The following is an 18,110-nucleotide window of genomic DNA, read 5'->3' as shown; positions in this document are numbered from 1 at the left end:
TACTGGGCACTTAAACCCCCTTCGTGCCCAGACCAATTTTCAGCGCCGACGCATTTTGAATGACAATTGCGCGGTCATACAACACTGTACCCAAATTATATTTTTATCATTTTTTTCCCCACAAAGAGCTTTCTTTTGGTGGTATTTGATCATCTCTGCGATTTTTTTTTTGCGCTATAAACATAAAAAGAGAACATTTTGAAAAAAAAAAAAAAAAAAAAACACAATATTTGTAACTTTGTTATAATAATATCCCAATTTAAAAAAAAAAAAAAATTCCCTCGGTTTAGGCCGATACATATTCTACATATTTTTGTTTAAAAAAAAATAAAAAATAAAAATCGCAATAAGCGTATATTGATTGGTTTGCGCAAAAGTTATAGTGCCTACAAAATAGGGCATAGATTTATGATTTTTTTTTTTTTTGACTAGTAATTGCGGCGATCTGCGTTTTTTTTTTGTCAGGCCTGCGATATTGCGGACGTATCGGACACTTTTGACACAATTTTGGGACCATTCACATTTATACAGCGATCAGTGCTACAAAAATGCACTAATTACTGTATAAATGTGACTGGCAGCGAAGGGGTTAACACTAGGGGGTGAGGAAGGGGTTAAATGTGTATCCTGGGTGTGTTCTAACTGTGTGGGGGGAGGGGAATGACTGGGGGAGGTGACCGATGCTGTGTCCCTATGTACAAGGGACACAGATCGGTCTCCTCTCTCCCTGACAGGACGTGGAGCTCTGTGTTTACACACAGAGCTCCACGTCTCTGCTGTCACAGACGATCGCGTGTACCCGGCGGACATCGCGGCCGCCAGGGACAAGCATCGGCTCCCGAGCGATGCGACGGGCACGTTGCTTCCCCGCTGCGCGCCCCCAGTGGCGCACATGGGGAATGACAACAACAGGACGTCCACCCGGAACTTGAGAGCCGCGTTGTGGACGTCTTTCGTCCATAGCGCGGATCCCAAGTGGTTAAAACAATTGTGTGCTTTGCCCTTGCAAGGCAAAACAATAGGTTTGCTTTAAAATCTCCACTTCCCAGCAGCATGTTTTCCTTTATTATGCCCTCTTGTTGAAGACTTCAGCAGAAAATACATGGTACTTCTGGTTATAAAAAAAAAATAGTATCACTAATTTTCCTTCCTCAAGTGGCACCTCTGGTGAATAATAATCAAACTACTTCAGGTGTATCTCAGCTCACATGCTCATCTACTATGGTTGGGTGAAGATCCAGTTCATCCTGCTGGCAGATAAATCCCAGGAATACAAAGGATTCTCCGTAGGCTTGGACCATGGAAAACTTTCTTGGCTTAATAAAAAGGGCTCTACAAGTGCTTTCTTAGGCATGTCTAAAATGTGTTCGTGTGTTAAATGGCACAGATAATGGATCTAACAAAAACGTTTTCCATAGGTGTCGGCAAATTCTTGATATCCTGGAAAGGACTAGTGCTTGGTGACTATCGCAGCAATGTCACACGGGGGCCTGTGTAAGTTTCTATTAGAGTGACTTGCCGTTTACACAGAAATGTCTTTTCCTAGCAACTGAACATAACAGTAAGGAAGCAAACTAAAAGTACGTATATGCTATTCAGGAGGGGGCATTAAAAGAAACGTTTACCTTTGGGAACATGTTACACTCGTTTTTAGGGTGGACCATATTCCTGAAGCCCCTCCCCAATCCCCCCTTGTAATGGTGACAGCAAGGTGGGGGATCTTCTCCTCGCAACCACGGACAATTAAAAAAAAAAAAAAAAAAAAAAAAAAAAAAAGAACACGCCTGTGCGGGGCTCCACTCACACCGTCGCGTCATTCAAAGAGTTCTGTGAATGAATGAACTATAAGTATCAACAGTCTTTTGCGGCTGATGGCTTGCAGTTCTCGCAGCGGAGCTGGATGCCTCTAAAAAGAGGGTATCAGGACTCATTCCAACGGTCTGTAAATTTTAGGTTGAGCTATTGACCTCTCTATCTTTCCATTTACCTAGCTAGCTAGCTAACACACACACACACACACACTACATTCTCTTCTAAACATTTTGCTTGGTATTATAAATGTGTATTGATATTAGGAGTATTAAAATTGGATATGTTGTAGGAGAGAGACATTATATTCCATTTCTTACATCTTCATCCTGAGGCTCTGGTTTGCCCTTCTGTACCTTCCCCGTCTCCAAATCTTCAAAATCACCATAGAGTTCTTCTGTGAACAGAAAACAGATACCGTATATATTATTACACCAAAAACCCTCTATTCTTTTTTTGAAGACATTACTACTACTACTGACTTACTTAGCAAATAAAGGCAAGTGTGTTGCCTTCTCAGATGTCAGATTATATGGGAGTCCATTTGGTACGGTCAAAAACACACTACGGATGTGCGAATAACTTTGGCCAATGAGACACAGTAGCAAGCCAAAATTACTGTCTTGCTGAGCATATGATATCGATCATCCTGGTCTTTCAGCAGTGACCATGGCTATGATGATGTTGTCATATTCCTGGAAAGTATTGGGGATTTTTTTGTTCTACTTTATTGCAATGCTGGCAACTGGCACCAACAAAACAAACGGGCTCAAAATCTTTTGGAGAAGATCTCTCTGCAGTAAGAGCAGCACTGATCAGAAAAAACTAGAAGCCTTAAAATTAATTACCCTTGCTTCCATTTTATGTAATAATGTATAGTATATGTGGGCAGCACTTACCATCTTCCTCCAGCAATTTTTCTGCATCTTTATCCGCCTCCCATTTGCCAGTTACAAAACAGTCCCGGATGCAGTCCATGACCTAAAAGGACACAGGAAAATAAATTCTGAACAACAAGAACTATCAATTTCTATTGTGCTTCAAGTAAACCTGTTACATCGTAAATATGCCTAATTATTATTATATAGAACTATGCCAGTGTAACATTCAGATAAAAAAAAAATGTTGCACTCAGAAGGATCCTGGGGACCAATAGTAGACAGGAACTTTTCTTTTACCCTAGCTTTTACCCTCCCCCCACATGACCCCATCTTTGGGTTGTGGGGGTTATCCAAATTAGTTAAAGATTCCTTAGCCCATTTGTACCAGTTTGGTGTTTCAAGGTTACGACCCCATATTTCCTGCTATCTTTGATGCCAGAGGATACAAGGGCCAATGCAAATACGGTAGGGAAGAGGACAGGGAGGGTGGGCCATCTTACAGTTTTAAAAACTCTAATGCAGTGGGGAAAAAAAAAAAAAAAAAAAAAAAAAAGCATACCTCTTCAGCATCCCAGTCCTGAGGGCTCTCAACCACAAATTTGGAGCAGTCCAGGGCATTCGCTGCTCTTCTAGATTCCTTCTCTGGACGACTGACGTGGAACAGGCCACCTAGTTCTTCTGCCTTATCAGCCTCATCTTCCTCATCAGCCACTAAATGCAACAGAAACCAAATGAAAAACACTAAACACTCACATAAAACTTTTTTTTATAATTATATTAAATAAAAAAAATGTATATTATTTTACACGCACAAACAAAATCTATTTAATCCCTTTCCGTTGTACGCTTCCCAGCCCTTTAAGGGTTTGAAGGGCCACAGGCGGAGGCAGCCATTCAGGTCATTTGACTGCTCCGAGTGGCTGTCAAGGCGGTCACATGATCGGAAAGCTCCCAATCGCTAGTATGCATCTGGAACTTTTCCGGTAACTGACACCTACCATGCTGGGAGTGCGCTACCAGTGCGGTAAGTGGTTTTAACAGGGCCACACATATGCGTTCGGCCTACGTGAAGAGGTTAAACAGAACACCAGCCACCTGAGGATCAAGTAGGGAAGACATATAAGCTCAGTAAGGTTTTCAATTGCCATCATATGCCCAATGGGGGATTGTCCTTCATTTCTTCAGGAAAAAGTGAGGAGATTCTCCCCAACAGGGACACAGACAGTAATAAATATTTTGGCTAGAATTCCATTGAAAAGATCGTTTTTTTTTTATTATGTTACTTATTGGTTTAATCAAAATACCAGCCCCAAGGCCCATTCACACCTGCGCAATGTACTTATGCATGTTTTTCTTTTTGTTGTTTGCGTTTGTCATGAATGGGTTGCCCTACTTGAGAAAAGTAGATCATTTTCAGGAATGTGCAGGTGTGAATGGGGCCTTGGATCTAAAAACGTATATAGATAGAAAAACAGACTTGTTTTGTTTGATTTTTAAAGACGAAGCCCAGTCTAGCCTGCATATTCTCACAGTGTAGGTAGATGTGATTTCACAACAACATTGGCCTGCAACGTAATGTACCTGTTCCATATACAAGTTTTCGGAGATTAGGAACAGATTGTTGATGACGAAGGAAAACTTCAGCAGCCTTTTTCTTCAAGTCTTCTTTCCACTTTAACGCACCTGCAAACAGTTTTAAATTAATCAACCATAAAATATAAAAGGTCAATGCGTTTTGGACTTATAGACTAAGCTAGGAAGATAAAACACTTAACGTTGAACTCCATGCATATATGCAAGAGACACAAATTAATGCAGCTCTGTATGCATTAGGAAATTACATGCATCCTTTTAAAAGCAAGCAAAGTATCGGCACAGCAAAGCTCGGACTGCAAGAAAGGGAAGCAGCACAAAAAGCTAGCCAGTTGTGCTGCAGTACTCATGTGCTAACAAGGGAGAGATATATAGATATATCAGCCCTCATCAGTTTTAAGCTTCTCATTTCCATTGCCGGGGCAGGGGAGAAAAGAAAAAAAAAAGTAGGTTTCCTGCCGTGCCAGAAATGCAATGCAAAACTTGGCAGGGAAAACAGCCCAGTATGCATTTCATCAAGCAGTTTGCTTGGAGTTCAGATTTAAAAAAATTTCCTTTTCTGGGGACTCAATTGCACATGTGCTCCTCCTAAGGCTTCCACACCTGCATTGGCCATTACAGGTGGTTCGACTATTTGTTTTTTAATGAGATATACATATAAAAAGAAAAACCAGGAGACATGGGACACCAAGAACTCCAACGCAGGTGAAAAATCCAGGAAATGTGGGCAAAGAGATCTTGCCTGCAGGAGTAGAGATAAGAAAGCCAAAAAAAAATGTGGAATATGTTCTTTCACAATGATAAATATTATATCAATGACATGGTATTCAATCTATATGACATGAAGACCTTAATGAAAGATTTCTAAGACTTGCAAAGTCTTACATTTTTTTCTCAGCGGAAGAAAAATCCTGGAACATAGTTAAATTGGATTAAAAAAATAAATAAAGAAATAAAGAAAAACCACACTAACACACTAGTTCATCCGGCCGATTAGATCACATCACATTGATTACACCCACCAACATTTTAAAAAGAAAAAAAAAAAAAAAAAAAAAATCTGTAATCTGCCCAACAACAAATTGGCCCCAAATTTTTTTTTAAATACCTTTTTTTTTTTAAGGCCATTATCCGATTAATCGAAACAATAATTGGCCAACTAATTGATTATGAAAATAATAGTTAGTTGCAGCCCTAGTTTATAGCGCAAAAAAAAAAAAAAAAAAAAACGCAGGAGGTGATCAAATACTACCAAAAGAAGGCTTTATTTGTGAAAAAAAAAAAAAGAAGAAGGACATCAATTTTATTTGGGTACAATGTCGCACGACAGTGCAATTGTCAGTTAAAGTGACGCAAGTGCCATATCGCAAAAAATGACCTGTCATTAAGGGGGTCAAACCTTCCGGGGCTGAAGTGGTTAAGCCTCATTACACTCTCCATCAATTAGATACAGTTCAAGTAACAATGTACCATACTTCTCAATGCGGTTCTCAAAAAGACATATGCATTTCAGCCACGAGGGGGCACTGCAATGGAAAGGCTCCATCTTGTACCTTCTACAGTAGGGTGGGTGTTGGAATACAGTAGATAGTTCCTGTCCTCTCAGGCCTTATCCGACAGTAAAATTTGTCTGGACAAATGAGTTGATATTTAACCGATTCCTAATAAATGTTCTCCATCATCAATGCATAATGTTCACCTATAGTTTGGCCAGTAAATCGTTTGTTTTTTTCCGTTTCGCAGTAAAATGGTGAGAACAACATCTAGAGTTTGAAAATTTCAGCTTTGCTCTGTGGAAATGTTTCCAAATATTTCAAGAAGAAATATTAGTTTTCAAATTCTACAAGGATGACAAAACACATCCTGGCATGCCAGAGGTGCTCCTAAAGATATTAACAAATACTTTATGTAATGAAATGATGAGGATCATAATAAAGTGCAAGTAGCTTTTGCCTCCAGAGTTCTCATTTCAGAAACACTCTTTCTACTGCCTTTGGATCATCACAAAGTGTTTCTTCACCAGTAGCATCGCCAAGAAGGGAAGGGTTACAAACCACTGCCTCCCAAAACATTCATTTATACATAAAATGACAACTCAAAATCAGGAGAAAATTGATCAAGCTCTTCATAGGAGCAAAATATGCTTCTGGATCAGCATTGACAATAATTGAAAATACATATTAGCAGGAAGATTTTAAAGCGGAGGTCTGGCGTAAAAAATACCGTATTTTCCGGCGTATAAGACGACTGGGCGTATAAGACCCCCTTATTTTTCCAGGAAAAATGTTGGTTTGGGGATATATGTTCCGCCTATCACGGACGTCCGCTTGTCCGAGGATGAGAAGGCATCCGTGATAGGAGGAACACAGAACAGAGGCGCTGCTGGGAAAATTTGTGTTCCGCCTATCACGGAACAGCCTGAGGAAGAGGCGCAGCTTTTAAATCATGGACGCTCGCAGCAGCCGGAGACTGTCCTCAGCGTATAAGACGACCCCCGACTTTGGATGCATTTTTTTGCATCCATAAAGTCGTCTTATACGCCAGAAAATACGGTAAATAAAAAAAAAATAAAAGTCAGCAGATACAAACACTGTAGCTGCCGACTTTTAATAAGGACACTTACCTGTCCTGGTTGCCCGCGATGTCGGCCGCCCAAGGCCAATCAGTCCCTTGGACCGGGTCCCGGCACCACCACCCTCACTAAGGGAAAAAGGCAGTGGATTCTTGCGGCTTCACTGCCTGTTTCCTACTGCACATGCGCAAGTCGCGCTGCGCTCTGAATGGGCGGCTGACTTCTGGGAGACACACAGTTCCCAAAAGTCAGCACGCCCCATTCCCCAGAAGACAACGAGACCAAAGGAGCACTGCGGACAAGAAAGGGGCAGAATAGGAAGATCTGCCTAGTAACAACCATTTCTGGCAAGACTTTTTGGCTTTTTTTTTTTTTTTTTTTTTTTTTAAGGGTGGACCTCCACTTTAAATTATTATGAAGGAAAGGGGGTGTACTTTTACTACAAGTATAATACTTCTATATACACTGCAATTCATATTCCCAGTGTAACAAATGTAGTTTAATTTGTAAAGCTACACGGATTTTTAGTAAATTTTTTCAAAATTTTATTTTCTGAAAAATAAAACAGGGGGAAAAAAAAAGTTTTCCCCTATGGCTTCAAAATGTCTCTACTGCAGAGACCTCAAAAGATCTAAAAAGCCAGGCGGTAACTTATCCCCAAGTTCTACATATAAGAATCAGTTGTAGATGAAAGAAATAAAAACTGGATATTATACACTGAGTAACTCACCAACTGTGTCTTCAGAAGCACTGTGATCTTCAGTAAAGGAATCATCATCTTTTAGTAGGTCCTCTTCTTCTTCATCATCCTCCTCCTCCGAAGTCCTCTGTAACTCTTCTCCCTCAGACTCCAGGTCTTCTGGTGTATCAGAGGACATACCATCCTCCCCAGTGCAGTTTCCACTGTCCAATACAGGCGTTTTCTTTTTACCATTTCCTGGGTGTGTTTGTTTTTTTAAACTGATCTTTTTCTTCACATGTACTTCCTCATCACTATCAGATTCTTCATCATCCTCCTCATCTTCTACCATGCCACTTTTTTCATCATCATTGTGCTCTAGGTCATCATCACTGTCAGCAAAGGCAGGCATCTCAAATGAGGAAGATTCCTTTTTATCATCCAGTTTCATGCGTTTAACAGCCCTTGGAGCAAGCTGCTGCACAGCAAACTTCTTATCATCTTCATCCTCCTCCTCTTCCGACGTTTCATCTTCTTCACCATCATCATCCTCCTCCTCCTCCTCATCATCATCTTCCTCCTCCCCAACATCCTCTTCATCAGATTCTTCATCATCATCATCATCATCATCATCATCATCTCCAGTTTCCCCATTCTGGTCATCCTGAAATACTGCTTTGCGACGAATACGCCCCGTTTTAGCATCCGCCACTTGTTCCTCAGTGGGCATCACAAAGCTGAAAGACAGCAGTTATTGAATAGAGATTAGAATGAAATTAGATAAAACAGTGACAGAAAGACACCCACATTCCTTTACAATATAAAACTGGCAAAGGGAGGAAAACAGTTACAACTAACCAATCACTTTATACACTGACTGTAGTTTTAGTATGCAGTATCTTTGAACATATACATTTTTCTTAGTTCTGCAACAAAAATCTACCATATTTAATCGGCGTATAACACACACTTTTTCCCCCCTAAAAAACAGATGACAAACAGTGCCTGCGTGTTATACGCCAATACTATGTTTTACCAACAGGGGGCGATCCAATGGGGGGGGTGTCAGGCCAGCCGTCCCACCCTTTTCTGGTCCTGGGACAGCGCTGCCTGCATAGTCTAAAATTGATAAAAAAATACAAATAAAAAAAAAAAAAAAATCACTTGCCAGCCCCCCTTCTCCGCTCCTCCTGCGTCAGTGTCATTGTAAAAATTAAGCTTGTATTTATCTCAATAGCTGCTCTCCTGCTGCTCCTCCTCGTTTAGCTTTAGATTGGAGGAGGAGAGCAGTCACATGACCATCTGTGTAACGTCAGAGGAGAGCAGTCATGTGACCAGGTCAGTGAAAAAAAAAAAAACACTGAGCTATTGAAGTATATGGAAGCTTCATTTTACAATAGGTGTGACACAAAAGGAGCAGTGTGGAATGGGCTGGCAGTGATTTTTTCTTAGATGTAGAGAATGCTGATGGTGCTGTCCCAGGAGACTGCCGGTCTCCTGGGAGTGCGGGGGGAGGCTGTATTACGATTTTTTCTTAAACTTCCCTCCTAAAATTGGGGTGCGTGTTATACGCCTATAAATACCGTATTTAAAAGAATAGTTATTTACCTACAGATAACATACCTAAGCTCAGTTCACATAGCTTACACAATAGGATAAGGATTCTCATTTAAAAAATAAAAATTAAATAGAGATTGCATGCTTGCGGTGTACAAATCTTTGTAATTTAGACCTACAGTGTATAAAATTGGCAGAAACATTTTATTAAAGTTTAGAGCCGATATAGAAAATAATCACCAAATACATCATATCATCATGTAAAAGGAAGATGACAAACCACAAGGTACATCAACAAATGAGAGCCTACCATAAGGTAGAAACCGCATATAAACACATTGTACAATCGGTACTATTATTGACCCATAACAATGAGTGTCTATACCAAGATACCCCATCAATGACTATCCTATGTAGAAGAGGAGATATATAGGGTTGTGAAAATAGTAGATAGCCATCTCAGGGCATTCCTATATCATCCATCCACAACCACCATAGCCAAACTATAGGGCAGAAAAAGGAAGGAGAAGGACTAGAAAAATAGAAGGGAGGAGGCAGATAAAGGATAGGAGATGGAGAATTGGTGGGACCACCAACTGCCCTCTCCACCTATTGCCAAGGATTACGCTTTGTTGTAACACCTCCGAAGTAGGGAGCAGAGTTGAATAGCTTCAGTCTACAGTGTATAAAATTATATTTACATATGTGCAAGCACTCAGAAAAAAAAAAAAAAATATGCAAAAGAACTTACTCCTTTTTTCCAAGATCCTCCATGCCCAGTGGTTTGGAGTCTGTGAATAAGGACACTTTGCTGGTGGACATCTTGGAGTCGATAGTGACATTGGTAGAAATCAGGCTCTGAACCAGTTCATGTGAGGGCTTTGCCGCTCGCTGAAATTATAGATGACAAAATGATTGGTTCCTTTCTATTCAAGAACATTTTGTTTGCTTTGCATTATATATAAATTGCATTTAAACAAAAAAACTTGGCTAATGATAAATTAGTCATATCTGACAAGGAAAAGGCAAGGAATTTAGATAAAAAAAAAAAAAATTCTCTTACATTTAAAAACAACACTATTTTCAATTGGTCTAGCTACATATCGCTTAAAGGGGTGGTTCTCCTAAAAATAAACTTTTGACATTGCATTTGCTACATTAATTACAATTAGAATCGGTTGGTTTTATTGAAAAAATACCTCCGTACGTAGCGTTTGCTATATTCGTTCCCACCGCCACTTCCGGGTACGATGCTGGCGGTGGGCGTTCCTAATTGATGGACAGGCATCCGACCGACGCATCCATCGCGTCACGAGATGCCGAAAGAAGCCGAACGTCGCTGCGCATGCGCCGTATAGAGCCGCACCGACGTTTGGCTTCTTTCGGCATCTCGTGACGCGATGGATGCGTCGGTCGGATGCCTGTCCATCAATTAGGAACGCCCACCGCCAGCATCGTACCCGGAAGTGTCGTAGGTTGCCGCGGTGCACTTACATGGTACCTATTTGACACTTATTCGCCCCCCCCTGAAAGGTGCCAAATGTGGCACCGGAGGGGGTGGAGGAAGCACATAAGCGGAGATTCCACATCTGGATGGAACTCCGCTTTCATAGCCCTTTCACATGGCGCTGCACAGAGCATCGGCTGTAAAATAGTAGTAAAATGCCGCTATTTTACTGTCAGATTTGCAGCGCATTTCGGCCCCTAGCGGGGCGCTTTTAACCCTCGCTAGTGGCCGAGAAAGGGTTAAAACTGCCCACAATGCGTCGCTGCCCATTGATTTCAAAAGAAGCTGCTGGCAGGACTTTTTCTGACGCCTTGCCAGCGCTCCGCTCCAGTGTGAATAGAGCAGCTGTTTGAGGGCAGGTTGCAGGCGCTATTTTTAACGCTATATCGCTTGCAAAATGCCCTCAGTGTGAAAGGGGTCTAACTGCACACAAGCAAAGTAAAATCACCAACTTAGCTATGGTGCCTGGTCAGAGTACCTGGAACAGAAGACTGGGTGAACAGTATTACAAACCGTCACAAGTAGGACAGTTGACAAATTGAAAAAAAAATAATAATATAATATATATATATATATAAAATTTCAATCTCGTATTTAACAGTTTGTGACATTCAGCATTGATTTTGAACTGCATCTGAACTGAAGGTGAAGGAAGTAGATTAAAAAATAAAATAAGTATAATGTGTGTAAAGGTTCTCTCTTTAAGAGTGGGGACATTTATACCTGCTGCTCCTGTTGAATATGATTTGGTCCTAGGTCTATGTAAACAGCATCTTTATCATATACCACACCACCGACGCCTGAGAGAGGAGCATAGATTGTTTTCTCCTTTTCATTTAGCGAACGCTTCTTCAGTTTATCTGGGAGTGGACATGGATCAGGCAAAAAGCTCACATCTGAAAGGGCAAAATCCCCAACACCTAAAACAGACATAATGGTATAAGAATCAAAACACAATATAAATGGAAAGACATGCTCTCTAAACAGCACTGACACGTCACATTTCCACAGGTGTCTGCATAGGAACATGCTAAAAAAATACAGATTACAACTGACCAGTGGCGTTTGAGAGCTCTCCTGGGGCAGTGACAGGGATAAAGCCACAATACTTTGAGAACCATAATTGTTCCCAAGTCTTAAAAAAAAAAAAAAAAACACACACACACACACACACACACACACACACACACACACACACACACACACACACGAATGTATAACCTGGTAAGTGAACTTGGCTCTTATTCTTTAAATATGCCCCACGCAGATATCCATACAGAGAAACTTTGCGGTCACACTTAGGATTAACTCTGATATCTTCTGGATTAGTTAAATCTTCCATCCTGAGGAGTAAAAAATAAAGATTACTTTTATATGGGGAATCAAGAGATGAAATCTACCTAAGAATAAGAAAAGCAAAGGAAATGGCAGAGAAAACATTGACATGAATGTCCAGTTCTATTTTTCATTTTCTTTCGAAAACACAAAGCTTTTTTTTTTCCCCCTGCACACGATTGGGTAATGAAAGAACACGTCTCCTGGTTCCATTTTTTGGGGACAAATCTACACTAAGAAATCCATTTCTCCAACTAGACTAATGTCAGAACGTGCACTGCTGTCTACATGTACTGGTTCAGTCACCACAGCAAAGTATTCTTTTACACATTTGTTCCTATGCACAGCTAGAGCCATTATCTCAGGGTTTTGGAACAATATTTTAATTCAACTCACCAATGATTGGGTACAGGAAAGTCACATAACGGAAATGGAAAATGAGTTGCCCAATATCATGACATGTATGAATAGAAATTCAGATTCCTGGATTGTATTCATGGGCTCACAAGAATTTATTAATCACAGCTTTAGGGTTAAAGTGGAGTTCCACCCATAAATATAACATTACATCAGTAGTTTTAAAAAAAATTTTTTAGATGCCTTCAAAGTGTTGTTGCTAGGCAGAAAAGTTAATCTTCCCTCTTCCTGCACCTAGGTGCTTAACCTACACCGCACAGACTCCTGGGAATGTAGTGGGTGTAACTTTCCAGGAGTCTGTGCACTCCCCAGTCTTGAAGAATCATGTGACTTGGACAGTACAGGTGCTGAAACCTGATCTGAAACCTATTACACACTGCTTGTGCAGCACTGAGCATGTGCGAGGTCTGCAAGGCTGAAATCCAGGAAGTCATACAGTCTGGCTTCATGATGCCCACACATAAGATGGCCCCAGTCAATTTCTATTTTATAAAGTGTCTAAATGCTGTAACAACCTAACAAAACGGACCTTAGTTTACAGACTAACTTTACTAGAATACATTAAGCTTGTGTATTACAGGGGTATTTATATTTACAAAGTGAAATTGTGGCCGGAACTCCACTTTAAGGTATGAGGAAGTGCTTCCCTCCTCCCCTTCCTTCTAATCCTGTCTCTTTTCTTTTATAAATAATAATAAAAAAAAAAAGTGTCCATGGTCAAACTAGTATATTCATTTCCATAATGAATTTATTTATTTTTTCTAGTCCATTCCTATTAAATCTGCGCAATCTTGACGTTTCCAAACTTTGTTCGGATCCCATACATTTACTTCTTTGAATTCGGTAACAAGTTTTTACCAATCCCTGCAAGGATGCACTGCTGTGTTATACGTTTCACAGAGCCTGCCTTCTGAACTACAGAGTCAGTAGAGGAATCAAGGCTTGCAGGCAGCAAGGTAACGTGGGATATGCAGTCCTTTCAAAAGTAAACAGCAGAGGAGAAGCTGCAAGACATGCAGGGAATCCAGGAAGTTGTGGAAAGAGATGGTCAGCAGACAGACACATTTCACACTATGAAAGAAGATTTTTGAAGTAAGCGTACTTTGAATTGTCAATAACTATTGCTTGTAGTGCTTTTACAATGCTGAGGTTATAAAATAAAATAGTCTGTGCTGTGACCTTAGCTCCACTTTCAAATGTGACCCCTTTTACTTCCACTGCTGTAAGGCTTACAGTAGTGGCAGCATATGCTGGAAGTGTGTGTACGCTCCACCAGTCGGCTGTCAGATTTCTAATGAAAGTAATCCAGAGACTAACCCTGGAGTGCGACAACCCCCAAGTCATGCTTTCTGGGCCCCCAGGGAGTGTGTTCCCTTTCCCTAGCTGCAATGGAGAACCTGTTGGGACCAGAGGAAGCACTGGAGCAAGGAGAGTGCTGCTTTGAGATTTTATTTTTATAAGTTAGTGGAGCTCAGCTTTAAAAATAGAAAGAAAAAGAAAAGAAAGAAAGAACCTTTAGCACTTTCACCACCTTTCTGCCCAGGGCCATCACATGTTACATGACAATTGAGTGGTCATGCAAAACTGTACCCATATGAGTTTAGCATTAGACAGGTCTTTTTGTGTTTTGGCTAAAAAATAAAAAAATATATCTTAATTAGCTGAAAAAGTTTGCAAATAAGAATTTTATATTCTTCATTGATATGCAGTACTAATAATCAGGGTAAATATGTGCTTGTCAGAATTGTCGGTTATCAGATTTAGTTTTCTCAGGCTAACAAAATGAGGAAAGTACTGCTGATAACCTTCAAGTCTGTTAACAATTTGATCAACTGTGATTGGGCACAGCTGATCACATGGTAAAAGGCCATTGTGATTGGCCATTAACCTCGCTCTGCGCTCAATGTGCTCCCCGGGGGCGTGTAGAAGGGGTGGGGTTTCTAGGAGGACGTCAGAAGACAAGGCACTCCATGTCTGGGTAGTAGGAATTGCTCATACCTGGAAATGGGCTGCCAAAAGCAGGGATTTGTCGAGCCCTATTTGACAAGATTAGCCCTTAGATTGTTTTCCAAAAAAAAAAATTATTTACCACAATATCATAGCACAGTCATGTATTACAAATAACAAAAAGCACTTTGCTTGTTTACAGTGGCTCCAAAAAAAAAGACTACCATCTCACCTGTCTGCTAGAACATAAGGATGAGATGTCTGCCAGGTCAGTGGGCGAAATTTCATGACAGAGATAAATCGTCCCAGATTACGTATTTCTTGTTTCTGGTACTCTGCATACACCATCCCAGAGAGATAGAAAAGCTTGGCACCCTATAAAGAAAAATCATCCTCATGTTACATTACTTAGCATGAAGTATTACCTTAATAATAGATGACAGACAAAGTTTTATCATAAATCAATAGAGGGTTCTATCCTTGGTGCACCATTATTTATTAGCAGATGTCCTGCTCTGCTAGGCAAGCCAGACATTTTCCTAGGGCACCAGAAGATATGGCAGCCTACGTATTTCCATCATGACAGAAAGTAAAGAAAAACGTTGCCCCATCCATCTAAAATTTAAAAAGTTTGGGCTATATGAAATTGTAGTGTTTGCCTTTCCCCATCTTGAAATGTGTGATATACTGTAGTCTGTCATTAGCAATTAGCACAGAGTTTTTTGTTTTTCCGAGTTTCCCTGTTCTATAGCCTTGTTACCCAATGATCTTGCTCCAGATATGTTATTCTCTTAACCACTTGCCAACCGAAAACATCATACGACGTCCTCGAGTTTGTGCGGTGATATCTGAATGATGCCTGCAGCTACAGGCATCATTCAGGTATCATCGTCTTCTGCCAGCGATGCTGTGCACGATAACGATCATCGTGGCAGTTTTACCACTTGATCGTTCTTATAGGCAACGGGAGGGGACACCCCCCCCCCCCCGCGCCGCTTCTCCCGTGCCATCGGGGGCCCGGAGAACGAATCGGCCGGCGCACAACGATAGAGATGACTGGTGACCAGATGGTCACCAGTCATCTCTATGACCGTCGAAGGTCCAGGCGCGATGTTGTGACGTCACACCCGGGTACCCCGCAAGTAAACAAAGCCGCAATCACGGCTGTTGGCATGAGATCTGTGAATTTTCTTTTTTCCACAATCTCATACTTTCAAGCCCAGAGGAGAGATGTGGGGTCTTATTGACCTGTCACAGTGAATCCTATTACAAAAGAGGTTTACATTCCTTGTAATAGGAATAAAAGTGATAATAAAAAAAAAGCAGCGAACATGCATGCAAGTCCCCCCACATATGTAAACGCCGTTCAAACCGCACATGTGAGGTATCGTCGCATGCGTTAGAGCATGTGCAACAATTCTAGCACTAGACCTCCTCTAACTCGAAAATAGTAACATGTAAAAGTTTTTAAAGCATCGCCTATGAAGATTTTTAAGTACCAAAGTTTGGCGCCATTCCATGAGTGTGCGCAATTTTAAAGCGTGACATGTTAGGTATTCTATTTACTCGGCGTAACATCTTTCACGTTATACAAAAAAAAAAAAAAATTCCCCCAAAAAAAGGTGTTTGAAAAATTATTGCGCAAATACTGTGCGAGAAAAGTTGCAATGACCGCCATTTTATTCCCTAGGGTTTCTGCTAAAATATATATATATATATATATATATATATATATATATATATATATATATATATATATATATATATATATATATATATATATATATATATATATTTGGGGGTTCTGATTAATTTTCTAGCATTGTGATTTTTACATGAAGGAGAGAAGTGTCAGAATAGGCCCGGTGGACAAGTGGTTAAACAGGGTGACATTGACGTTTGTTCTTCAGTGAATTTGCGCAGTGACAAAGTCATACCATGGACACTCTTATTTTAAAGTCCAAATCCAGCTAACACTTTTTAGAACAGACGCCATCTTTTTTTTCCCCTTTTGGAAAAAAAAGTTTGAAGCACAAAACACTAACAATTATGAACAGGGAGCATTATATGGTATGTCACAACAGCTGTAGTTGTCTCTTTTCCTAGATGGTTTTCTCTGCGCTCGAATGTGAGCAAAAAGGACAAATCAAAAGCCTGGGAAATAAAGGAATATACAGTATAGGATACTATAAATTACAGGTATGAACTACATCCTGTTAAATGAATACAATACTTCTCTACAGTGATCCTTTAGTATTGGATTATATACTTATTATAAACTGCAGCTGTACTATATGCAGCCATTATTTTGGATAAAAATTAAGCATACATTGTTTTAATCAATAGGTTAAAAAGCATCCGTCATCCATAGTATTAGTTTAGTAAATCTTATAGGATACCTGATAAACTTCAGTCCAGAACCTATGCTTCAGCCTTTTTTTGATCTTGCGCAATTGCTTGTTGTTCTTAAAAGAGTCCAGGTGGGTTAGAACCCCCATTATTTTTGGAAAACCATGGACCTGGCAGATGTTCAGGAACTCGAAAGTCTCCATCTCAAATCCAAAGCTTGCATCTATGAGCATTAAGACCTGTTTGAAATAAGGGAGAAAAAAAATATTTAAATTTTAAAATCTATAGGCTTCATATTATCCCATACCTCTAAACAGCATGTAGCCACATCTTGTGATACAGCAAGGCCAAGACATTGGGTAGGTAACATTTCCCATGATGGTCGCACCTTATGCACAACTATTATTTTAGGAGTATTTTTTTAATAAAGGAACCATATACAGTTTGCATAAGAGGACTTAACTATTGACACCAAGGAATTATATAGTTACATGGTCGGTAAGGCTGAAAAAAAGACAATAGTCCACCCAGTTCAACCTGTGTAGGTGTGTGTATCAGTGTCTATAATGATTTCCCATATCCCTGTATGTTGTCTCCTTTAAGATGCATTACTGAAAGCCTGAAGAGCAGGCACCATTGGAAAATTGTGTATACAATCACCGATAGACAATTTCAGTACCACACACACACACAGTTTCGTAAACATTATGAAAGCCCTGACATAAGAAATGGGGCTTGCCTCTACAATCATAATAAAGAGAAAAAAAAATAAAAAAAAAATAAAAAAAAGAAGAGGAATTTTCCAATTCAGCTCAGCCAGGCAGCCAATTTTGATTATGTGCACCAAAGTAAAGGCTCACTAAGGCGCAGGGCTGTGGAGTCGGTAGATAAATGTTCCGACTCCCCGACTCCGACTCCTCTGTATTAATATGCGAATGTATTTTATACATTCCTTGAGGGAAAGAAACGCAACCAACCACAGGACTACTGGCTGGGAAGCCAACAGTCTACTGTATTGCACAGTTTAAGCAAAAGACAAACACAATGAAAACAATCAAGTGACTGGATAGTAGCAGCAGGCATAAACATCAGGAACAGGATCTTTACCAGTTCAAAAATACAAACCACATTATTTGGTTGTTTTAAAACAAAAACAAAGCTTATCTATAATGAACCAAAAACAAAATCTGTAAAACCTAGAAATGGTTTATATTAATCTTGAAATGTAGTTATAGGCTTAGCAAATGCAAATCAATTCAATGTAGAGTTCTAAGGAAGAGAATTGCCTCTGCCAGATCCTCTTTCATAGAGGCTCTTAAGTCAGACTTTATTATTTTTAAGGCTGAAAATAATCTTTCGACACTGACTTGGGTGGGTGGCATTTCAGTAACTATTCTGGCCACATCACCAACGATCTCTGGATAAACAAGGATGGCTTCTTCAACAGTAAGTTTTGATGAGCGA

The 18,110-nt window shown here is 40.1% G+C and overlaps 1 protein-coding gene across 2 annotated transcripts in view; it reads right to left on the bottom strand.

The window, feature by feature from the left end:
• The window catches only part of BMS1 (BMS1 ribosome biogenesis factor), a 47,853-nt gene that overhangs the window by 22,387 nt on the left and 7,356 nt on the right, over positions 1-18,110 (bottom strand). For both annotated transcript variants that reach the window (XM_040320674.1, XM_040320672.1), the window contains exons 5-14: positions 16,697-16,885; positions 14,530-14,672; positions 11,820-11,941; positions 11,322-11,518; positions 9,843-9,982; positions 7,586-8,271; positions 4,272-4,373; positions 3,250-3,401; positions 2,709-2,790; positions 2,130-2,206 (exon numbers count right to left, since the gene is read on the bottom strand). In XM_040320674.1, coding sequence (XP_040176608.1) covers positions 2,130-2,206; positions 2,709-2,790; positions 3,250-3,401; positions 4,272-4,373; positions 7,586-8,271; positions 9,843-9,982; positions 11,322-11,518; positions 11,820-11,941; positions 14,530-14,672; positions 16,697-16,885 — 1,890 coding nt within the window. The remainder of the gene's footprint in view (positions 1-2,129; positions 2,207-2,708; positions 2,791-3,249; positions 3,402-4,271; positions 4,374-7,585; positions 8,272-9,842; positions 9,983-11,321; positions 11,519-11,819; positions 11,942-14,529; positions 14,673-16,696; positions 16,886-18,110) is intronic.

Source organism: Rana temporaria, chromosome 8 (genome assembly GCF_905171775.1).
Source record: "Rana temporaria chromosome 8, aRanTem1.1, whole genome shotgun sequence".
Taxonomy (NCBI): domain Eukaryota; kingdom Metazoa; phylum Chordata; class Amphibia; order Anura; family Ranidae; genus Rana; species Rana temporaria.
Note: the sequence above shows the minus strand (reverse complement) of the source record. Positions and strands in the feature narration are given on the sequence as shown.